At 40.9% G+C, this 21,705-nt stretch overlaps 1 protein-coding gene across 2 annotated transcripts in view; it reads left to right on the forward strand.

Annotated features, from left to right (window-relative positions):
* LOC125895696 (gamma-aminobutyric acid receptor subunit gamma-3) overlaps window positions 1-21,705 on the forward strand; it is a 111,311-nt gene that overhangs the window by 49,905 nt on the left and 39,701 nt on the right. For both annotated transcript variants that reach the window (XM_049587757.1, XM_049587756.1), the window contains exon 4: window positions 21,482-21,702. In XM_049587757.1, coding sequence (XP_049443714.1) covers window positions 21,482-21,702 — 221 coding nt within the window. The remainder of the gene's footprint in view (window positions 1-21,481; window positions 21,703-21,705) is intronic.

Below are 21,705 nucleotides of genomic sequence, written 5' to 3' on the forward strand. Positions count from 1 at the left end.
TAGGTTGTCTTCACTGGTACTTTGCTATAATCTGCTCCTTACAATAAAGCTGCCAAGCTGCCAATCAGGGCTTTTGACGTGTCCCCAGGTTTTTTAAACTAAACTAAATTAAATTCAATGCATTTTCAGCTAGAGTTTGCCTCTTTACTAGGAACTGGGTGCACAAAACATACTGATACAATCAAGTGAAAATTCATTCATAACTTTTTGTATAGGCTCAGTTGAAACTGCAATAATAATGTGTAGTTACCACAAAATCTCACGGCACACCTTGATTGGCATCACGGCACACCGCTTGAGAACCAAACAACAGCATACACAACTCAATGCTTCCATTCTCATGATGGGTATCAAACCAAGCAGAAAAGAAAGGGTATCAAATGAAGTACTCTATTAGTATCGGTGTAGGGTACTGGTATTGGTTTTAGTATCGTAATTTTTTAAATGATACCCAGACCTACAGCTGTCAATCATGTCAATCACTGCTCGTGAACTATGGTAACTGCATTGCCTTTTTCTCACCTCAAATGTTCTCAGAAACATATTTTAGTGTACTGTTTAGCTGTAAAATGAGAAAGTTTGCTCCAGCTGATGGGCGGTGCTCCACAATAAGTGAGGACAGAATAATAGCTTTCACTGACCGATTTAAGGACAATACTGTCTAGAGATGTACCGATACCACTTTGTCCCTCCCGATACCGATTCCAATCCCTGAACCTTAGGTATCTGCCGATACTGAGTATCGATCCGATACCAGCGCATAAAAAAAAATGCATAGGATATGAATTGTTGTATGTCTCAACTCCTAAAACTCTGTGTAAAATATTAAGAAATAAATACATAATAGTAGAATGAATGCCATAAAACTTTTTTTTAATTATTATTATCCAGTGTTGACACAGATCAAGACACAGGTTAAAGTGCAGCCACACAATTTGGTAAAAAAGACATTTTAAAGGCTACAGTAGAATGCTTTTTAAACTCTGCTTCGTTTCCGTTTCGTTTGCCTGTAGCGTGCGTATGCGTAATGACGTGAGGCAGTACGTGTTATCGGATTGGTCATAGGCTGTACTCGCCGATACCCGATACTGCATTTTAGGCAGTATCAGAGGCATTTCCGATACTGGTATCGGAACCAAAATTTGTCATGTCCCAGAAATGCGAGTTCCATTTTTATGCCTCTGCACCAGCGACAGCCTCAGCTGCAAGCATTATATTTTCAGGTTGTTGTTCTATTCTCATGAGCGCAATATCTCAGGGATGTTTGAGGGCATTTCTTATAATTTGGCACAGTCACTTGGACTCAATGATGAACTGAGATTTTTTATCCAAAAGGTCAAAGGCAACTTCACTGTGACATCATAATGTTTCTGACCGTTAATCAATGCAATGCTCAGGAACAGAAGGGGAGACATTTGGTCAAAAACTAATCTTGGGTGTCCACCTTAAAAATGGCGGTGTATTGATGTTGAGTGCTGCTGGGTAGGAGATGTGTGTGAAGCATCCATGTCTTAGAATTTGTAGCTTTTTACAGCAACATTCATATCAATATATGAGTCTGGACAGACATGGATCTAAACCGCAACTTGACTGGTTGGCATGAGGTGGTAATTCTGGTTTAGCAGCTTCATCACTTACCTTTTTTAAGTACTCTTCCTCCTCTCTGAGTGGCTGGTGGTGCATTAAGAAACACTGAAAAACTAACATACTTGATTCAGATTCAAACATATATTTTCAGATTTTTTTTTTTGTATTATAACAAAATGGAATGAAGACTGGTGGAATTAGATTATCCAGTGAGTGAAGTTTTATTTACTCATTCATCATTCTCCCTGTTTACTCAAGTGCTTATTTTGTTGGGTCTTATTTATTTAATATAGATCAAATAGATTTACAAAGCTGGGAAGTTCATGCTGAGTCCTAAATCAAGGCACACAGCATGAAATTAATCAGAAGCTGGATGTGAAGGCCAAACTGAACCTCCTCCCCAAAAGATACACCGCTGGTAACAAGTGGCTTCATCACCTTATTGAGTCAAACATTTTCAAGTGTATCACCAGGAAGTTTACCTTTAAACACCCAAAATAGCATTAGTACATTTTTTTCCATGTGTCATAAATTCATAACTGACACCATAAAAAGTGTACCAGGTTAATAAAAGGAAACATATTCATAAAACTCTGCCCTTGATGAACAGCATATCCCTGCAGGAAGGCAAGGACCAAGACAAAGAAAAGATAGTTTAAGACCAGAGGAAAAATGTGAGGGAAAGCTTCTGTCTGCAGAGCCTCAATGACTCCAACACCTGTGCACAAATTAACCCTCTGGGGTCTCAGGGTACTGTGATAATTTTGGCTTGCTCTGATGTTGTTGTATAATAGCCCCCAATCGCTTGCATGGATTTCCAATTTATTTAATGGCTGAATGTAACACAACCAAGAAGCACAGAGGATGTGAAAGTGAATCAATTAAACATGACCAGATGGAAAATTATGAAAATGAAATAAAAGAAAGCACAAATATTCAGAATTAAAAAGATAAAAAAAAAAACTGCCCGTAGAAGGTTTATTGAGATGAGTCCACGTGAGGGGGTGGACACAAACCAGAGCATGTGGACATAGAAAGATGTTAATGGTGCCTTAAACTGTAGAAATCATGAAAGTTATGGGAGGAAAATGTTTATTATCTCAAGGAGAATTCCTCCATGTTAGCTCAGAGTGCAGAATTAACTATTATTTTTATAGTGATCACATCTGAACCCTGAATGAAATTAGAATGAGGCAAAGCAGTAGACGGTGGTGTTGACAGTTTGGCACAGGCTTTGGTAAAGAAGAAAGTTTGTTTTGAGATGAGACAGCTCACAGTGTTACAGTGTGTTTATGGCTGTTTATTGAATTGTTGGAACTTCTGTCAGGCTCCATGATTGGCTTGGTGATTGGTCCGTAACTGGTGCTATATTATGAGGAAACAGCAGGATTTTCATGTACACACATGTACATATTATTAAAATGATATTCAGTATGAGGAAGGTTGAAGTCCATGGCATGATGTCATTGAGCCCAAAAATAATATTTCCCATACTCTTACAATGCGAAAGAGATGTCTGTTAATTAGTGGATCCGTTTTAAGGAGCGTTGCACACCATGGAAAATGTCTTGTTTTACTTTCAGAAGTTTATCTGATCTGATCTGGTGCGATATCATCTTAAAGCCTGGTAGTGTGTCTCAAATCACATAGGCTACGTCTGTACGATGAAGTGTGCTTAGGTGCTTGGTGCATTCAAAAGTTGAGTTGTGGAATGACGGACACTTAACCATCAACAGTCGCCATCTTTGTGACGCAGGAAACTTATCAACTTTTGACATGGCAGCTGGGGAAAACAAGGAGCTTGTCAGTTATACGTTTTTTGAACTAAGTACCAATACTGTTGTAATGATTTGGTACTGCCAACAATGATACAAGTGCTCACATAACTTGCTAGCAAATTTTAGCATTCGCCAGCTAGCTTACTTGGTCCTAGCTACAGCAGCACATTTCAATCAGCACCAGTGTTGTGGTGTTAGTTTGGTTTAATTGTGGGGGAGATAGCGGTCAAATGTTGATGATAATGCTCCACCTTCTGTTTGCGATTTACTGTTTAAAAAGAAGATGAAGAAGAAGAGTGCTGCATACTAATTTACATATTTGACTGGTTTCCAGCGAGATGCTTGATTTGTAAATTCTGAAAATGTCCATCATGGCATCATACTGTAGTAATGTTATTTTCTACCTCCTGCTGCACTCATCCTGGATTGTTTGTGAATGGGAAGCTCGTCTATCCGTCCTTTATTTTCTCTTCATTAGGCTCACTGACGATTGAGCCACCATGAATGACCCTCTCAGAGGAAACAAGCTGAGGCCTGTATTAATAAGCAATAAACAACATGTTAAGTTGGAGTCGGGGAAGGCAGCCTCTTTGTAATGATAAAGAAGCTATTTTTATACTCATGGGTCATGCAGTGTCCAAGGCAACCTGGTGTAATCACGGAATTCCTGCCAAACCAAAGCCGGCGCCGGTGGGGTTCCTGATGTTATTCTCACCCTGTGGAGAGCTGCCCACTCGCAGGCTATCACACACTGGGTACCCAGAGAAATACAATATTCATGCCAGTTCATTTCCCACTGCGCAAGCGGGCTGCTGGCAGGAATACTGCAACATCCTTGGTGTGTGGTTTTCTTTAGCCCTCAGCGCTATATTAATTTGTGATGTTCCTGAAATTGCAGCTTACTGTAATTGTTTGGCTCGTACCTGCTGTGATGGAAAACGACCTTGAAAAATTTGTATTCACTTCATAAAAATGTTTCCTCAATAGGTGGGTCAGCTGGTTCAACTTAGTTACAAGACGCACTCAAACGAAAATGCTGAACACTTCACAAAAGCGGTTCTATGGCTTGTAATCATAGGGGGACATGTTGTGCTGTACGGCACCCATCTTTCAAAGGTGCTTTACGGTGCCTTTGTCTAATAACACTATATAGAACAATTACAGGTACCATATGACACTTCACTGTTTTTACAGTTTAGAGCCTGGGCGCCCCCGAGTGGTACCAGATAATACTGTGGACACGTCAAAATGCTTCTAAATGACACTTTTACTTTAAAAAAAAATGCTTAAACAAAATGTTGGCTCAAAACACGCAGAATCCTGAACTAAATGCTACTGAAAATACATTACCTGGAATATTCCTATGCATATGAGGGCAAAAAGGTTAAGAGCCACTGCTTTAATGTGTTATCCTCTGAAAATACACTGCAGGCTATTTTAACATAGTGTTTAATTCTCTTCCCGATAAAGTGAACTACACTCTACTAAGATGAAGATCCTTTAGAGAACCCCAAAGGTACAATACAGGGACCTCAAAGGTTCTCAACTGGTTCTTCAAATTAGTTTAGTTTAGTTTAGTTCACAGGGAAAAGAGCCAGTAGAGAACATCTAAAAAACAACACAGGAGCTTAAAACATTCTCTACTGGTTCTCTTGCTTAGCTCAGTTTAGTTGACTGGGAAAGGATCCAGTAGAGCCTCTAAAGAACAATACAGGGCTTAAAATGTTCTCCACTGGTTCTTCAGTGTAGTTCAATTTAATGGGGAAAGAGCCAGTAAAGAACAATACAGGGGCCTAAAAAAATTCTACTGATTGTTCAACTTTAGTTTAGTTTACTGGGCAAAGCACAGGAAAGAACCTACAAACAAACTATACAGGGTCTTTAAAGGTTCTCTTCTGGTTGTCTAGTATAAAACCTCTAGTAACCTTTAGTTTACTGGGGAAAGAAACAGTAGAGAACCATTGAAGAACCATATAGTGGCTTAAAGGGTGTCTATGTGTTCTTCAGCTTAGTTCGGTTTAGTTTTTGCTGAGGAAAGAGCCAGTAGAGAACCTCTAAAGGACTATACAGGAGCTTAAAATGTTTTCTACTGGTTCTCTAGCTTAGTTCAGTTTAGTTGACTGGGAAAGAAACCAGTATAAAACTTTTAAATAGCAATACAGGGCTTAGAACATTCTCCACTGGGTCTTCAGCGTAGTGTAGTTCAGTTTACTGGGGAAATAACCAGTAGAGAACCATTAAAGAACCATACAGTGGCTTAAAGGGCCTCTATGGGTTCTTCAGCTTAGTTCAGTTTAGTTTCTGCTGGAGAAAGAGCCAACAGAGAACCTCTAAAGAACAACACATGAGTTAAAAAAGTTCTCTACTGGTTGTCTAGCTTAGTTCAGTTTAGTTGACTGGGAAAGAAACCAGTAAAAAACTTTTAAAGAACAATACAGGGGCCTAAAACATCCTCTACTGGTTCTTCAACTTTAGTTTAGTTTACTGGGCAAAACCCAGTAGAGAACCTATAAAGACACCATACAGGATATTTAAAGGTTCTTTACTGGTAGTTTAGTATAAACCAGCTTTAGCTTACTTTAGTTTAGTTTGGTTTACTTTACTGGGGAAAGAACCAGTAGAAAACCATTAAAGAACCATACCGGGGCTTAAAAGGGTGTGTATGGGTTCTTCAGCTTAGTTCAGTTTAGTTTCTGCTGGGGAAAGAACCAGTGGAGAACCTCTAAAGAACCATACAGGGCTTAAAACGTTCTCTATGGGTTCTTCAGCTTATTTTAGTTTGGTTTACTGGGGTAAAAATCCAGTATCAAACCTCTTAAGAACTATACAGAGGCTTAAAACCTTCTCTACTGGTTCTTCAGATTAATTTTGTTTAATTTACATAGGAAAGGACCAGTGGAGAACCTCTAAAGAACCAAACAGGGACTTAAAATGTTCTCTATGGGTTCAGCTTATTTTAGTTTGGTTTACTGGGTTAAAAACCCAGTAGAGAACCTCTAAAGAACTATCCAGAGGCTTAAAACCTTCTCTACTGGTTCTTCAATTTTGTTTGGCTTAATTTACTCAGGAAAGAACCAGTAGAGAACCTCCAAAGAACCATACAGGGGTTTAAGAGGTTCTTTGTGTGGAACTAACATTTTTCAGGCACAAAATGAGTAGATTGTTTTCACCCAATAAGCCCGAGTGGTGTGTCTCTTTTTTTCGTTTTTCTGGCTGGAAGATTTGGGTAATGAAGTCATCAGAATGAGGATCGTATAATGAGGCTCTTGGTAACGCCACAAACAGAATAGATCTCAGTGGAATATTAATATGCTGCTAGTGTGGATCAATCAGCATGTAATGAACTAACAAAAATATCTCTCCTGTTTTACCAGTGAACGTGACTCTTATGGTACCTGTGTGATCACAGCACTGAGCATGTTGCAGACAGACAGTACCTGAACCGGGGGTTAATTTGAAGTGCTCTGTATACTGTGCTGATTCCTGTTGAGACATGAAAGATGAGCAGATATATTCAATACCAGTGTGCCACCACCTACCATCAAAGCTGCTTCAGACAGAGTAATGCATGACTGAGGCAGGAGAAAAGGAACAACTCAGAGTGCATGGGAGTTTGGTAATCAGCTTGATTAAACAATTAAAACAATTGGATATATCTTGTGGCTCTCAAGATCCTCTGTGATGTCAAAATCGCGGTGAAAATCGTGTAATGTGACCTAGGCTGTAGGTAACCACAGCGAATCATCTGCCTCCATCTAACCCTATCCTCTGTGTCCTCTTCCCTCACACCAACTGACTTCATGTCCTCTTTCACTACATCCATAAATCTCCTCTTTGGTCTTCCTCCAGGCCTCTTGCCTGGCAGTTCCAACCTCAGCATCCTTCTACCGTTACATTCACTAGCCCTCCTCTCAACATGTCCAAACCATCTCAGTCTTGACATGTTGGGCCCCTGGGACCCAGCCATGTCTGGGTGGGGCTGAGAAGGGGTAAGCGTTCCATATTCACCATCATTGAGTGAGATAGGCTGAAGATAATGCAGAGTAAAAACAGTAACTACATTGTTGAAAAGAACAAATTATGCTGGGGACTGATTCAATTAATTGAAATGTGAAACATAAATAATGCACAACAACAAGGATTCTGTGTGTAAGCTGCACAGGGCAGTGGAGTATGTTGTTAACAAACTCCATCCCTCAGTTTATTTTCTCTAAGGGTCAAGAGGGGCTTGAGCCCTTCCCAGCATGCACTGGGCGAGAGGTGGGGCACACCCTACGGGCAGCTTGAAGTTTCCTGAACACCTGACCTGCATGTTGTTAGACTGTGAGAGGAAACTCAAATGTGGCTGGCTTACTCTGTAATTTAAAAGTGAAGGTTTGGACACTTTTAGTATTTTGCAAAGTTGATGAAAAGATCAAAACAAGAACTCGGGGCGTCGGTGGCTTAGTGGTAGAGCGGGCGCCCCATGTACAAGGCTGTTGCCGCAGCGGCCCGGGTTCCCCCCTTCTCTCTCTCCCCCTTTCACGCTTACCTGTCCTGTCCATTAAAGGCAAAATGCCCAAAAAAAATATTAAAAAAAAAAAAGAGATCAAAACAAGAACTGTTCAATGTGCAAGCTGTGTCAATCAAAGGTAAAATGAAAGCACAGTAAATTACCACTGCTGTCAGGTTCATCACAAAGGAGGTGCTCATTGAAAACCTGGGTTTTGTTCGACCCAATCTCACTGCCAACTCGCCAAATACCAATGCTTGGGCAGTGCCCCTCAGCCTCATATACCGATGCACCAAGGAACCTCTACCGTCAGGTCAAAGGTCAAAGGTCAAATTTATTTATATAGCACATTTAAAACAACTGAGGTTTGCCAAAGTGCTGTACAATCTAGAAAGCACTAAAGTATTAAAATACAACTATAGAAATAGAAAAATACAGTATTAGAGCACACAAGAGTAACAATAGAAAACAAAATAAAGTGCACAATAGGCACAAAATTCAATAAAAACAGTCCATACATCATCAATGTTCGGCTCAACATGCGTCAAATGCTAACGAGTATAAGATGCTTTAAGCAGCTGCCGCAGTGTAAAGAGTAAGAGAGCCTGCACAGTGTGGACAGAAGGAGAGGTGGATGGGTCAAACAAACCACTGACTTTTATCCAGGAGACTGAGGTTTGTGTCCAGTGTGCACCCAAAAGTAAACAGTTATTTTAATAATAATGTAGTGTAGGGTGCTAGTATGTGTTGCAAACTATGCTAGTAACATATGCCAAGTGACGTATGTGACATATGTCACTGGATGCTAAAATGCGTTAGTAACAAATCTATGTGTATTGTTTCCTAAATCTAAGGAAGTAAACCTTAGGGATGAGTGAGTACCCCAATATTTCTATCTGTGTATGTTGAACCAACTACATTATCTGTATCTGTAGTCAAACTGGGCGCTATCCGGGTGTTGGACTGAGTTTAAACTGGAAGGGCAGGGGGAGGGCCTAACCAGGAGTTGTTATTTTAAGCCTGAAATTGATATGGCTTGATCAGGAATTGCTATATTTATTATTTATGAGAGGACTGTTGACAGAACAATGTCAGAATTAAGCTTTAGATCATGTCTGATCACAAAAGTAAAAAATTAAACACGGCTATCCAAATGAGGACCATTATCCAAAGCAGATACTCTTTACTCAGAGTGTTTGGTTTAACCCAGTAAAGCTAAAAACAAAATAAATGTGCTTTGGAAGTTTATTTTGAAGAGACTGTACACATTTAACGAGCAGAAACTGAACATATCCTGTGAAAATAGAAGTTTATTTTGAAAAGACAAATGTTAATTGACACAGCATCCCTGAGTGTCCAAAACTGATGCTGAATGGGCACCTTGAGCGTCATACTTAGACGTGTAGGACCACTGACCATGCTTTGGTATTTGAGTTGGTAATTTTGTGTCATTGTGAAGTAATTTTTTGTCTCCTTTTTGGTAGTTTTGTGTCACTTTATAGTAGTTTTGTTTCTCCCTTCGGTTCGTTTTTTGCCTTCTTGTGGTTGTTTTACGTTTTTGTAGTTATATTTTTTTTTGCATCAATTTGTGGTGTTTTTGTGTCTCTTAGTGGTCATTTTGAGTCTCTTCTCCTCTTCTTCATTGGAGTGACATTTTCCTGGGCTTGTGTTGGCCCTTTCAGTTCCTGGGTGGAGCTGTGGAGGGAGCCAACTGTGAGCTATAGAGATTTCCCGCCCTAACAAACTGTACATGTGCACTTGACAAAAACTCAGAGTTACAGCTCACACAAGGTGGATGATGAAAGTTTGTCTCCTCGTGCCAAACGACCTTTAGCTGGCTGCCTCTAATGAGGACACAAGAAGAGACCTGAAGCCAACAGAGGAACGTGACAAGATGTCTCAAAGCACAGGACAGATACAGTGTGTACTGTATGCTTTCTGCTGCATAATCATAACGTGCTAGCTTTACACTGGAGACGTATGCTTCGCCCTAGTTTAAAGTATCTGGTGCAGTGCAGTGACCATCACTGGGCTGTGGAAATTAATCTTACTTTCATGTTCCATTGATTTAGTCAGGAAAATATTTATTTGGTGTCAAATGTTCAAATGTGAATGTTCTGTCAGTTTCATGTCTGAAAATGAGTCATTTCTACCTTGAACTGCAGTGAAACAAGGAGCAAGATAGAGGAATGATAATAGAATGGTGGGAGTAGGAGAAGTGTTAAAAAGAGATTAAGTACTTTTCTGCTCAGTTAAAAAGAAGTAGAGAGCTGAAGAATAGAGGTTTTATCTGAGTCCTTGAGTTCACAGTAATGTCAGACGCAAGTGGCTCAACTACAAAATCTACTAGAGAAAAACATGGATAGAAGAAAGTCAAAAAAAAAGTCTGTTTTGAGTGTGTTTTCACCAACATCTTGTTCATCAACTCATCAAAAAGCATTAAAATATAATATTTTTCTTACTTATTGTGCCATTTAGGGCTGTATCTCTTTTTTCCACATTTAAAGTGTCTAAATGTTTGTTAGTGTATTTCATGTCATTGTCACCCCAAAAAAGATAAAAAAAAATCCTCAAATAAAATCCTCGTGTCAGCGTGGGTTTCCTCCAGGTACTCCAGCTTCCTCCCACAGTCCAAAGACATGCAGGTTAATTGGTGACTCTAAATTGTCTGTAGGTGTGAATGTGAGTGTGAATGGTTGTCTGTCTCAATGTGTCGGCCCTGTGATAGTCTGGTGACCTGTCCAGGATGTACCCCGCCTCTCACCAAATCACAGCTAGGATAGGCTCCACCCCCCCCGCCAGTCCTAACAGGATAAGCGGAAATAATGTTTGGATCACACAAGTCAGAAACAGTCCTGCACAGCCACCACTGAGCCTAATCTTTCAAGGTATCCTCATACAATGCTTTGGATGGAATTCTATGACTGACGTCACATATTTAAAATGTAAAGTTAGGGAGGTAAAGTTTAGGCAAGTCAAGTTATTGTGGTTTAGGAAAAGAAACATGGTGACAACGTACCTCAGAATGACTCAAAGTTAGGGTTAGTTTGCACGGTTCCGAACACCAGTCTCCTGGTGAAAGTCCTGTGGTTTTTTTTTAAAGATATTTTATGGGCACTTTTTGCCTTTAATTGATGGGACAGTGAAGTGTGAAAGGGTAGAGAGAGAGAGGGAGAGACATGCAGCAAAGGGCCACAAGCTTGTGCAGGGGTCACGTTAACCGGATATTCTTGGTCATTGACCAGTTTTTTACAACAAAAACCGGAAAATCTGAAGAACGTCGGTCATTTTGACCGGTTGCAATTACCACCCCTGCCCACTTTGCGGCAGAGTGCACAGTCAGTGGTTTAAGTGGCTGCCGTTTTCACACTGCAGAGAAAAAGTCATTCATCTGCTTCATGTAGTGTTGTTGACATAACCCCCTGGACACACCGGACATGGAACCGAAGCGCAGCGCCCAGCAGCGGAGGCAGTTTTCAGTCAGCGCCCATGTTCACCTATCTGACTGTCCACACAGGCTGCTGAGCAGAGCGGAGCGCCCGCGGAGTAGAGGCAGTGCTTCAGTTCGGCGTCTGGTCTATTTTTCATGCGAGCCGCAAGCGCTTCAGTCAAACTGGATAGAGCGGATCGTACCAAACAGGAAGTCGGACACAGAAAAGACGAGAGAATCCGGCCAATTTTCAAAATAAAATAACAACAGCACGCACTGAGGAACATGAGGAGAAAATACCGTGTTTATAATTTAAAATAACACAACAGTGCATAACCGAACACATTTTTCAATACCCTAATCACTTCATTACAATTTTAATTTTGTGTCACCGAGCCTATACAGGCATAACTACATAACGCCCTGGACACACTGGACGCGTTAGTGCCGTCCGGTGTGTCCAGGGCGAAGCCTAATGGCACGGGTATGTGGATGTCTGTTCATCTTTTCGTTCATGTCCTTATTAATGCACACTTTATAACTTGCTTGTTGGATTTATTAAAAACGAACGAATGAAAACTAAATGTCTTTGATTATCTTTATTATCATTTAAAAATTAAAATTAAAATGACCAGTAAAAATAGATTATGACCCGATTTTTATGACCCTGACGGTCAAAATGACCGGCGACGAACAAGTCTAGCGCAACGTCTGGGCTGGAGTCGAACCCAGGCCGCTGCGGCAACAGCTTTGTACCTGGGGCGCCTGCTCTACCACTAAGCCACCGACGCCCCGAAAGTCCTGTGTTTTGTAATCCATCCACCACCCCAGCCTCTCACTTTACGGGACCGTTTATTTCTTTACTTCCAGCAGCGCATTGATCATGTGATTGCAGCCTTCCCAGTGCTTCACAATTATACACAAATTACTGACTCATGATAACGTTGGATATGTACAAATTTTGGTGCAATACTTTTTGTATGTAAAACAAAAAAAGAGAGAGAAAAGAAAAGAAGAAAGCTGCACAGCATTCACATGTTTTTAATTAAGATGTCAAGGTGAAGAATCAAACTTTGAAGCTCCTAAATATTCAGTGCAGCCCTAGCGCCATTTAAAAAAAAATGCATTCTGTGCAGGACGAACAGGAAGCCACGTTTCCACCAAGCAGTATGGGGCAGTTCAGTTCAGTACACCTTTTTTCTGTTTCCACTGTGACAAGTCATGGATGGTACCAAGGAACCATTCCATACTGTCCCAATTTTTTGTCTCCCCTTCTGTCGGGTAGCACACAGATCTGGTACTAAAAGATGGAGCTGTGAGCACTGCATTCTTATTGGTCAATAGAGGACGGCCACTCTGCTCAGGGCTGAGTTGTGACTGGTTTTGTAACCACTGTTCAGTGGCAAGTTTTACATTGGTAAACTGTAACTATAAAAGTCAAGGATGTTTTGCTGCCTCTCACAGCAGCTGGAGTCTGAGAAAAAAATTAAATTCACTGGGCCGACTGCCGGAAACTTTTAAGGTGGAACGTTAACTTGTAATGTTACTCAATACATGATTTGACAGCATGAATCCATCAGCACACCTTTAATTTCAATATGACAACTTTGACCATTACTTTAGTTTGATTGTCTCTGTTGGATGACACAGACTTTTAGTAATGAGTGGGAGCAGTGAGTGACAACAGCCCCGCCCACATTGAAGAGTACTGTTTGCAGTGGAAACGCTAAGCGGACCTAGGGTCTAGGTACCATGTCTGAAGGGTTACTTTTGGTTCCAAAGATACCATACTGGAAATGTTTGGTTCACATGGGGCTTCAGTAAGTGAATGTTATTTTACTTACCGCCTGCTACATAAACAGAATCCTACTCTGTTCAAACAACACAGTTTGGATCAAGGTTCATTTATAAATTCCCCAAAAATCATTAATAATGCCTTGTTTGCATACGGAGACAGGAAGTTCAGTGGAATGAGTCTCCGCTCTCTTTTCACAGATATTAAAAGATGCACCACTGCAGGCAGCACCGAGCAGTGGTGTCATCATGGTGGGTGGCTTCTACTCGACTGCTTCACATCTCAGCTGTTTATTCAATCTTGAGCCATTAGTCAACCCGGTCACAGTCTGATTTGTATTCTGGTCATTTTAAACATTGAGTAAACTGTGGCAGAATAATTCCCCACATATCAGAGTCGACATTAAGCCTCGCGCAGAGTTTCGATAATGAGTAATATCCCCATTTGTCCACATGATTTAAAAATTGATGGGGAAATATTCCATTATAAGAATAAATGTGTTCAGTGTGACCCAACTTAACGTCTTTTCGACAGGAGAGAATGATGAATGATGAAATTAAATATTTCACTTTCCACACAGTATTTTTTAAAGGTAAATGCACACTGAATCACAGAAGGTAGAAAGAGAGTGCTGCGGTGACAGCTGAAAATGAGAAAACCCTCAATTTAAAAGAGTCAAATCATCAGTCAAGGAGGTTTACGTGACACCAACAGCAGTTGAGGCTGGTTTTGGTAATTGTGGGGAAAAAATACAAATATACAAAAATACAATTGTGGAAGAAAAAAAACACACTTGTACTTTTTTACCTCTGTCAACAAAGAACTTAGGCCAGGCCTGGAGCTATTGGGCCACTGCAGTTGACAGACCGAACCCTCCACGTGTCATTGCTAAGGCCCGCCCCTTTGGGGGAAAGAAACCAAGTATATTAAATGACGGCTGATGCACAATCTCTAATTTTATGGGCGGTATGAGCTATGACCATTTATGTATTAAGAGAACCGGATACAGTGTTGGCGGTGGGACCCCATTTATTCCTATGAAAGTTGCTCAGTGATGAATGAAGCCAAAAAAGCTCTGTTTTAGCAGTGTGAAATTACCCGGATGATGCCCAGTGCTCCCTCATGACTGAGCCGATAGAGCAAGTGCAGTAGAGACTTCCGCCAGCCAAGCTCGCTACTTCCGGTTTAGCACTTTGCTAACTTGAATGGAAATAAAATAATGTGATCTTGCAGCTTTTCTAGACTTTGCAAATGTTATCAGACCAAGTGGATTACATCCTGATAGTAGAATGGATCATTTCACAGGGGTTCTCTCCCAGTGTAAGTCTATAAGAAAAAGTCTTTTTGGGCCCAAAGGCATCACTTGACGGACACGGCAACTTCAGCTTCAGCTTCAGATTAACTTCAAATCCCGCACACTTCTCGGACGTGGGTATACCACGTGCTGTGTTACTGAAGCTGCGATGATGGAAGGTTACAGTCGACAGCACTAGAAATAAAGGGATGGTGTCCACTTGGGTGCTCTTTGGCCTCTGGGCCTGAGAGAACTTTTTGGGTACATTGGAATGGACAGCAGCCAATGTTTATTTAATAACATGGCCCGCGTTCCTTTTATCTTTATTTTTCATATAAAATATATTCCAACCCAAGGCTGACCACAGTCACCTGAGTCAATCAAGCATCCTCATATTCTATAATTGTGCACCAGCTATTGACCCTTTCGACAAGTGAGGACCAGATTTCACTGCGCATGTGTTGTATTTAAATGATGGGATGTGATATGGCGCCGAAACATATCTTCTTTTCAGCCTCTTTGAAAGAAACACGCCAGTGTAACTAAAATTCAGCCTAGATGTTGGAACAGATTGCTTATTTACAGCCAACGCTTTGCCTAATGACGCCTGTTGACTCAATCAGTGGCAGTAAGACAAACAAACATTTGTTTAACAAGAAATAAAGGCATCAAAATTCTAATCCAAACACATTAAATTGCACTGACATTTATAGAATCTTGCATGCTTCGCAAAGTGCCCGTATGTGCTGTTCTGGTCCAGCTGCACAGGAACTCTACCAACTTTGAAAAAGAACTAAACCCAAGGAGCTCATATCCCTTACTTTTAAACAGAAAATGGAAACTCCTCCTGCTGACATATCAAAGTTAGACCATAATCGGCAGAGACAATATAAAAATACCCCACAAATAATAATATAGACTCTTCCTGAACAAATTAAAAAAACCCTTTGTGCTCTAGTCAACATGGTACAGTCTGAGTCCCCTCTAATTTAAAACCCATTGGAAGCTCTCACTTCCTGTTTGGCAGTTTGGACCCATGAACAACAGGTAATATGGACTAACAAACATTTCAGTTACTTGAAGTCATATAATAAGTATGGTTATTTGATTAAGAACATGAATGATGACAGTATGCATATTGAAATGATCTGAAACTACTTTTTTCACCGGGTTAGCATGCTAAACCCACTTGTGCTAACTGTGCTAACACAAGTCAGCCAGAGAAGCCTTCAGGTACACTGTTTAGCAACACACCTATCTATTGGTAGGTAGGAAGGAATAAATCATAGAGCTGCAGATGCTAGAATGAATCTAACAATGTGCAGCCTACAGCTATATACAGAGCACAGCTTAGCCTCATGACAGTCTTAAAGGGCAACTTTGGTGTTTTCCAACCTGGACCCCATTTTCTCATGTTTTTGTGTCCAAGAGACAAATGAACAACAGTTTTTGAAATTGGTTCAGTTTTTAGTGAGACAGCTGCAGCCACAAAACACGCTGCAATGTTACCACTTGGGGCAACTGTACATTGTCATTTTACATCTGCTAATAGTGCTTGTTTTTGCCACTGACAGGTTCAGATTGTTATTCCAAGTGTTTGACATCATAATGAAAGAATCTCTACAGAGATAGACCTTTTTTGTTGAAGAGAAACAGCCTTGAAATCACCATTGCTAAAGCCACCAGACTCCATTTAAAAAAGCAGTAGTTTTATCATAATAAAATACACTTCATTCAAAGTCCACAAAAACAAATTTAAACTCACAAAAGCTGTCTTGGCCGATCTTTCCATTGTTCTAACAATCACCAGCTGTGGTTTGGTTGAATTAAACCCTATATTCACCCAGTTAGATGTGAAAACATGCTGCCTCTATACACACTTAAATTACTGTTTATTTGAATGGATTCTGGTGGGTTTGGTGATGGCGATTTTGGGGCTGTTTAGGTTTAAACAAAAAGGATCTTACTCCTTACAACAAAGGCCTGTCTCTGTACGGATACTTTACATAATGTTGTTAGACACTTATAATAATTATCTGAGCCTGTCCGTGGCAAAAACAAACACTTTTAATGGACATACATTGAGGCTGTGCAGTTGCCCCAGGTGATTATACTGTGGCCTGTTTTGCTGCTGCCAGCTGCAGCCTTCTCTCTCAATACTGGACCAGTTAAAAAAAAAAAATCTTCCCACTAGTTACTGAGACACAAACATCTGGGAGTTACCCTTTGAAGGCAAAACGTGAGACTCTAATTGATACTAAGTGGACAGAAGTAGTGAATAATATATATGTGGGTGCTATGGTTATAACCCTAACTGACAATTAGCAAACTAGTTAGCTTGGTTGCTAATGGGACAATAAGTTGACATTTTATTCAAGACATGATTCCTGTCTCATTACTGTGTGCCTCTTCTGTAAACCTGATTTTGCCAGTTATACTGCTAGTGTGACCAGATATCGTCATGCTAACTGTTTCTTTAGTGTTATACAGCAAGTTCTGTACTGATTTTATAGACTGAAGGAAAGTGTGTGGACACCTGAACCTTACACCCACATGTGACTCTGTAATATTTCACTTTCTTTCTGCTGGTTTTTAACCTGGTTGCAGGGATTTACTCCCATTTGGGCTCAAGAGCATTAGTGAGGTTGGAAGGTGATTTTGGCTGATACGGTCTGACTTGCAGTTGGCATTACAATTTGTCCTGAAGGTGTTGGATGGGGTTGAGGTCACGGATCTGATCTGCAGGCCAGTCAAGTTCTTCCAACCCAAACTCAAAACTATTTCTTTAAAGACCTGACTTTGCGCGCGGATGAGTTGTCACATGGAAACAGGAAAGAGCCTTCCGAAAGTTGTTGCTACAAAGTTGGGAGCACAGTTGTCAAAATATTCTTTTTCCTTAACTGGCACTAGGTTGAGCAGCCCAAACCATGAAGAAACATCCAGAATACACAAAAGTATGTGGACAGACAAACACAGACTGTACGCCACAGTCTTCTGCCACTAAATCAAGGTTCACTTTAACCATACAGGTGGTATTTCCGTGCAGTAATGTGCATCCTCCTCTCTGCTGGTTTTGAACCTGGTTGCGGGGATTTACTCCCATTCAGGCACAGGAGCATTAGTGAGGTTCAACGGTGATGTTGCGGTCCAACGGCAGTTGGCACTACAATTCGTCCTTAAGGGGTTGGATGGAGTTGAAGTCAGGGATCTGATCTGCAGGCCAGTCAAGTTCTTCCAATTGGCCTTTATGACTTTGTGCACGGACGAGTTGTCACATTGAAACAGGAAAGAGCCTTCCCAAAATTGTTGCTGAAAAGTTTGATGCACTGTTGTCTAAAATATTCCTTTTCCTTAACCTGGGGCTGATTGGCTTTCTTTGACCTTTCTTTGACCTTTCGTAGGCTCAGTCACTGGTATCTGTTCATTTATAAAGCCATACTGGGTAAACTCTCTTCGTATATTTGTACTTAGATTGATCAGAGATCTTACTGTAGCTACAGCAGAGATCTTAACACTTAGTTTTGCTGTCTGTTCCTGGTGCGCAGACTGAGCTGGGAAAAGAAAGCCTGTATGTGCTCTGCTCCTCTCACTTGGTATAACCTTCAAAAGGATTTGAAACTACATGAGTCGGTCTCTCTGCCTGATTTTAAAGCTCTCATAAGTACAAGGATGAATGAGTCGGTTGGGTCTTGTTATTGTGCGTAGGTGTTCTAATGTTTCTACATGTTACTGTGCATGTTTTATGTTTTTTAATGTGTGGTTGTTTGGCTGTAGCATTTTGTATGCTGGTGTCTCAGCCAGGTCTCCCTTGTCAAAGAGATTGTTGATCTCAACAGGACTTACCTGGTTAATTAGATAAAAATAAAGGTTGACCAGCCTTAACCATGAAAAACAGCCACAGACAAAAGAATACACAAAGGTATGTGGACAGACAGACACAGACTGTGCCCCTCAGTCCTCACTTTAACCATACAGGTGGTATTTTCATGCAGTAAGAAGCGTCTGTCAGGTCTGCACTGCTCAGGAGAAATTTTGTTCTGTTCTTCGGTTTGAAGGGTTTTATCATGCGGGATCTGTTATTACTGTACAGCAGTAAGAGTATACAGTACCTCAGATCAGCAAGCTTAATATAGAAGCTCCTCTGAGGCAGTTGAGGTGAAAGACCCATTTTCTTCACAGCAGTGTCTGCTGTAGTGGCTGAAAGCAGCTGCAAGCAGCGGGGAAGGGAAGTGAGATCGATACTCTTTCAGCATAGTTAAAATATCCCCTTAATAAGAGATTACAAAGCTGGAAGTGTTACAGGGTGCTGTGAGACTCACCTCTCAGCCTCCATCTGCATCTCGCTGTGTCCAGATGTGATTGCTTCAGTTCATATTAGTTCTATTTATTTGATTTCCACTGGTCATTAAATCATAGATAATGTTCGTTTTTTTTTTTTCAAATCTCCTGAGCTCTATGCAATTAAAGGTCATGAGCACCCAGTGGTTCTCTTGATTATAGCCTTCATTCTAATTGGTGAGCGATTCAAACTGGTGCAGAGACTGGGTAAAAGGTCAAATGCATTTCAGGCAGTGGCAGCAGTATAAAAGGTGTGGGCTGCAGAAGAAGGGCAGACTATTATTAATTTCATTGTACTGAACGTCTTTATATGTAGTGTTGGATCCTAAGAACTCAACTGTTGCTGAGGAGATATTTGGCTTTGTCTGAGCCAGTGTGTGTCCCAGCCCAGCCCGCACAGCAGCATCACTATCAAACCAGTTGGATTACAAAATAGGGACGAGACATTTAAGGGTAAGTTTAGTATTTCTTTAACCTGGGCCCAATTTTTCCATGTTTTTGTGCCCAAGTGATGAATTGGAAAAACATTTTTCAAAATTGGTCCAGTATTGAGTGGGACCTGTATTGAGAAGCTGCAGTGTAACCAGTCATGGCACGTTCGCACCATCAATTTACATCCAGTAAAAGTGCTCGTTTTTGGCACCAACACATACCAATTATTATTTCAAGTGTCTGGCAACACTGTCGAAAGGATCCCTACCGATATGGATGTATTTGGATGAAGTGGATGTCAATTGACGGCCCCAAATGGTTGTAAATCTGTTTTGTAGCTTATAGCAGCAGCGCTCAGACTCAATGCTGAATCAAGTCAAAAACTGTTGTTCCCATTTGTCATTTAGACACACTACACAATATCAGCCTGATTAGCCGGGTGCTGCGTCGTACAGTGTCGGCTCACTTCGTGAATGACAATAAGTGTCGTATGTGAGAATCCGTCTTTTTATCTCCTGTAGTGCGTCATAGTAGACGACAACCAACGCAACATCTGGGATGCCTCGCGACGTCCTGACAGAAAGTCTAGCATGTTTGATTTTCTCTTTCTCGTTCATGACTACTCCCATCACAGCTGTGACTTTGACCAATAGGAACACAGAGCGATCTGCTGCTGCGGACAGCTGTATGGCAACAACACCCCAGCCTTTTAGATATTTCCACCAGGGATGTAAAAAAGAAAAATGCTGGCGTGAAACAGCAGAGGCCTTTTATCAACCTGCTGAGTACTGCCATCAGCATCAAGATAGCAAAGAATATTATTTCTTCATAATGGAGCATATAAAGGAATTAAAATTTTAAAAATAGAGGCTTTTACTCACCACAACTGCAGAGGCTACCAGTTTCATCTGAAATAGACGACATTATAAATGGGCCATTATTTATCATTCCCTCTGTATTTTTATATTTTTACTGCCCCTGTATGCCTTGTTAAATTTAATCCATCGCACCGTCATTTCAAACTCAACACTTCCTGTATCTGTTTCAAATTAAAAGCCCATTATAATTTTAGTTGAGAGAATCCCTTCATTTTTCTAACAAGGCTTTTATTGTTTTTACGCTACTACAATAACGTTTCAGCTGGGACACGGACAGCCATAGTGACTGAAATAATATTAATAATAAAAACAGAACAAGAATAATCTGATGACATCACACACGTCGTGAAAGACGACCAGCGATGATTGGCCGTGAACCAACGTGTAGTCTGTCATGTCTGTCAGTCAAGTCACTGCAAGATTTTATGACACCACAATCGCATAATCTGACAAAGGTACCATTGGAGCGGGCAAACATGTCGCGTACTTAATGCTGTGGTTATATTCTATATTCCAGCTTTTGTTTGAAGCCTCTGTGCTCACTGGCAGGGCAGCATGACATGATGAGACACACACACTGCCTTCCTACATCATCAGTGTGTGTTTACCCTAAAAAGACTGGATGATTTCAGTGTCAAATCAAGTGTCTGTATCAAGCACAGCTATACCTGTGTGTGCTGAAAATGTACATTTACTCCTGGGAAATGTGAACATGAATTGGCTTTTCACCGTCAGCACTTGGCATCTCAAGGTGCTAAAATCAATCAAGTAGCAGGAGCTGACACACCTGAGGGTGTACCACCTGCATAGGGTGTCCTCCTCCTTCATGTAAGCAATACATCATAATCAAGATGAATAAAAATATTTTGTTTTAGATCTTGAGACAAGAAACCGGCATCGCAGCCTTTGTGGTAAACGCTCCAGAGCTGCGATGCAACGTGGCTTGTGACATAAAGCATGACATATTTTTTCCACATATCACTTGAAATATAAGAAGTGATGATTTTGGATTCTTTGTCAAACAAATATCAATAAAAACTGAGTTGTTGTGGAGGTGCTGACAGGAGCTTAAAACCACTCGCTCACCCCTGGATGCACAGCAGCTGGGGAGAATTTGCTGTCAGCACAGTGGTGACTTAAGCAAATCACTGAGAGGTGCCAGGTGAGGTCTGTGCTTGACATGCGGGCCGGGGGAGAAGTAAAATGAGAAGCACTCCCACTGCTGAGAGTGATGAATGATAGATGGCATACAGAGATGTGCTGCTGAAACACATAATCCTTCTATTCAGTGTCATTTAAAAGGAAAATCAATTCTCTTGAGTAGCAGGTGAAGCTGCTCCATTTTCTGTCTTCAGCCGAGGACACAGAGCGGCATCAGTGATGTTTTTAAAAAGAAACAGCACTAAATGATCAAGCACTGTATATCCACTTACATGTCTTTGGATTCTCTCTTTCAGGAATACCAAATTGACATCATCTTTGCCCAGACGTGGACAGACAGCCGTCTCAGATACAACAGCACAATGAAGAAACTGACTTTGAACAGCAATATGGTCGGACTTATTTGGCTGCCAGACACCATCTTCAGAAACTCCAAGACTGCAGATTCTCACTGGATTACAATGCCTAACCAGCTGCTCAGGATATGGAACGATGGGAAGATCCTTTACACTTTAAGGTA

The sequence above is a fragment of the Epinephelus fuscoguttatus genome, linkage group LG10 (genome assembly GCF_011397635.1).
Source record: "Epinephelus fuscoguttatus linkage group LG10, E.fuscoguttatus.final_Chr_v1".
NCBI classification, from domain to species: Eukaryota; Metazoa; Chordata; class Actinopteri; order Perciformes; family Serranidae; genus Epinephelus; species Epinephelus fuscoguttatus.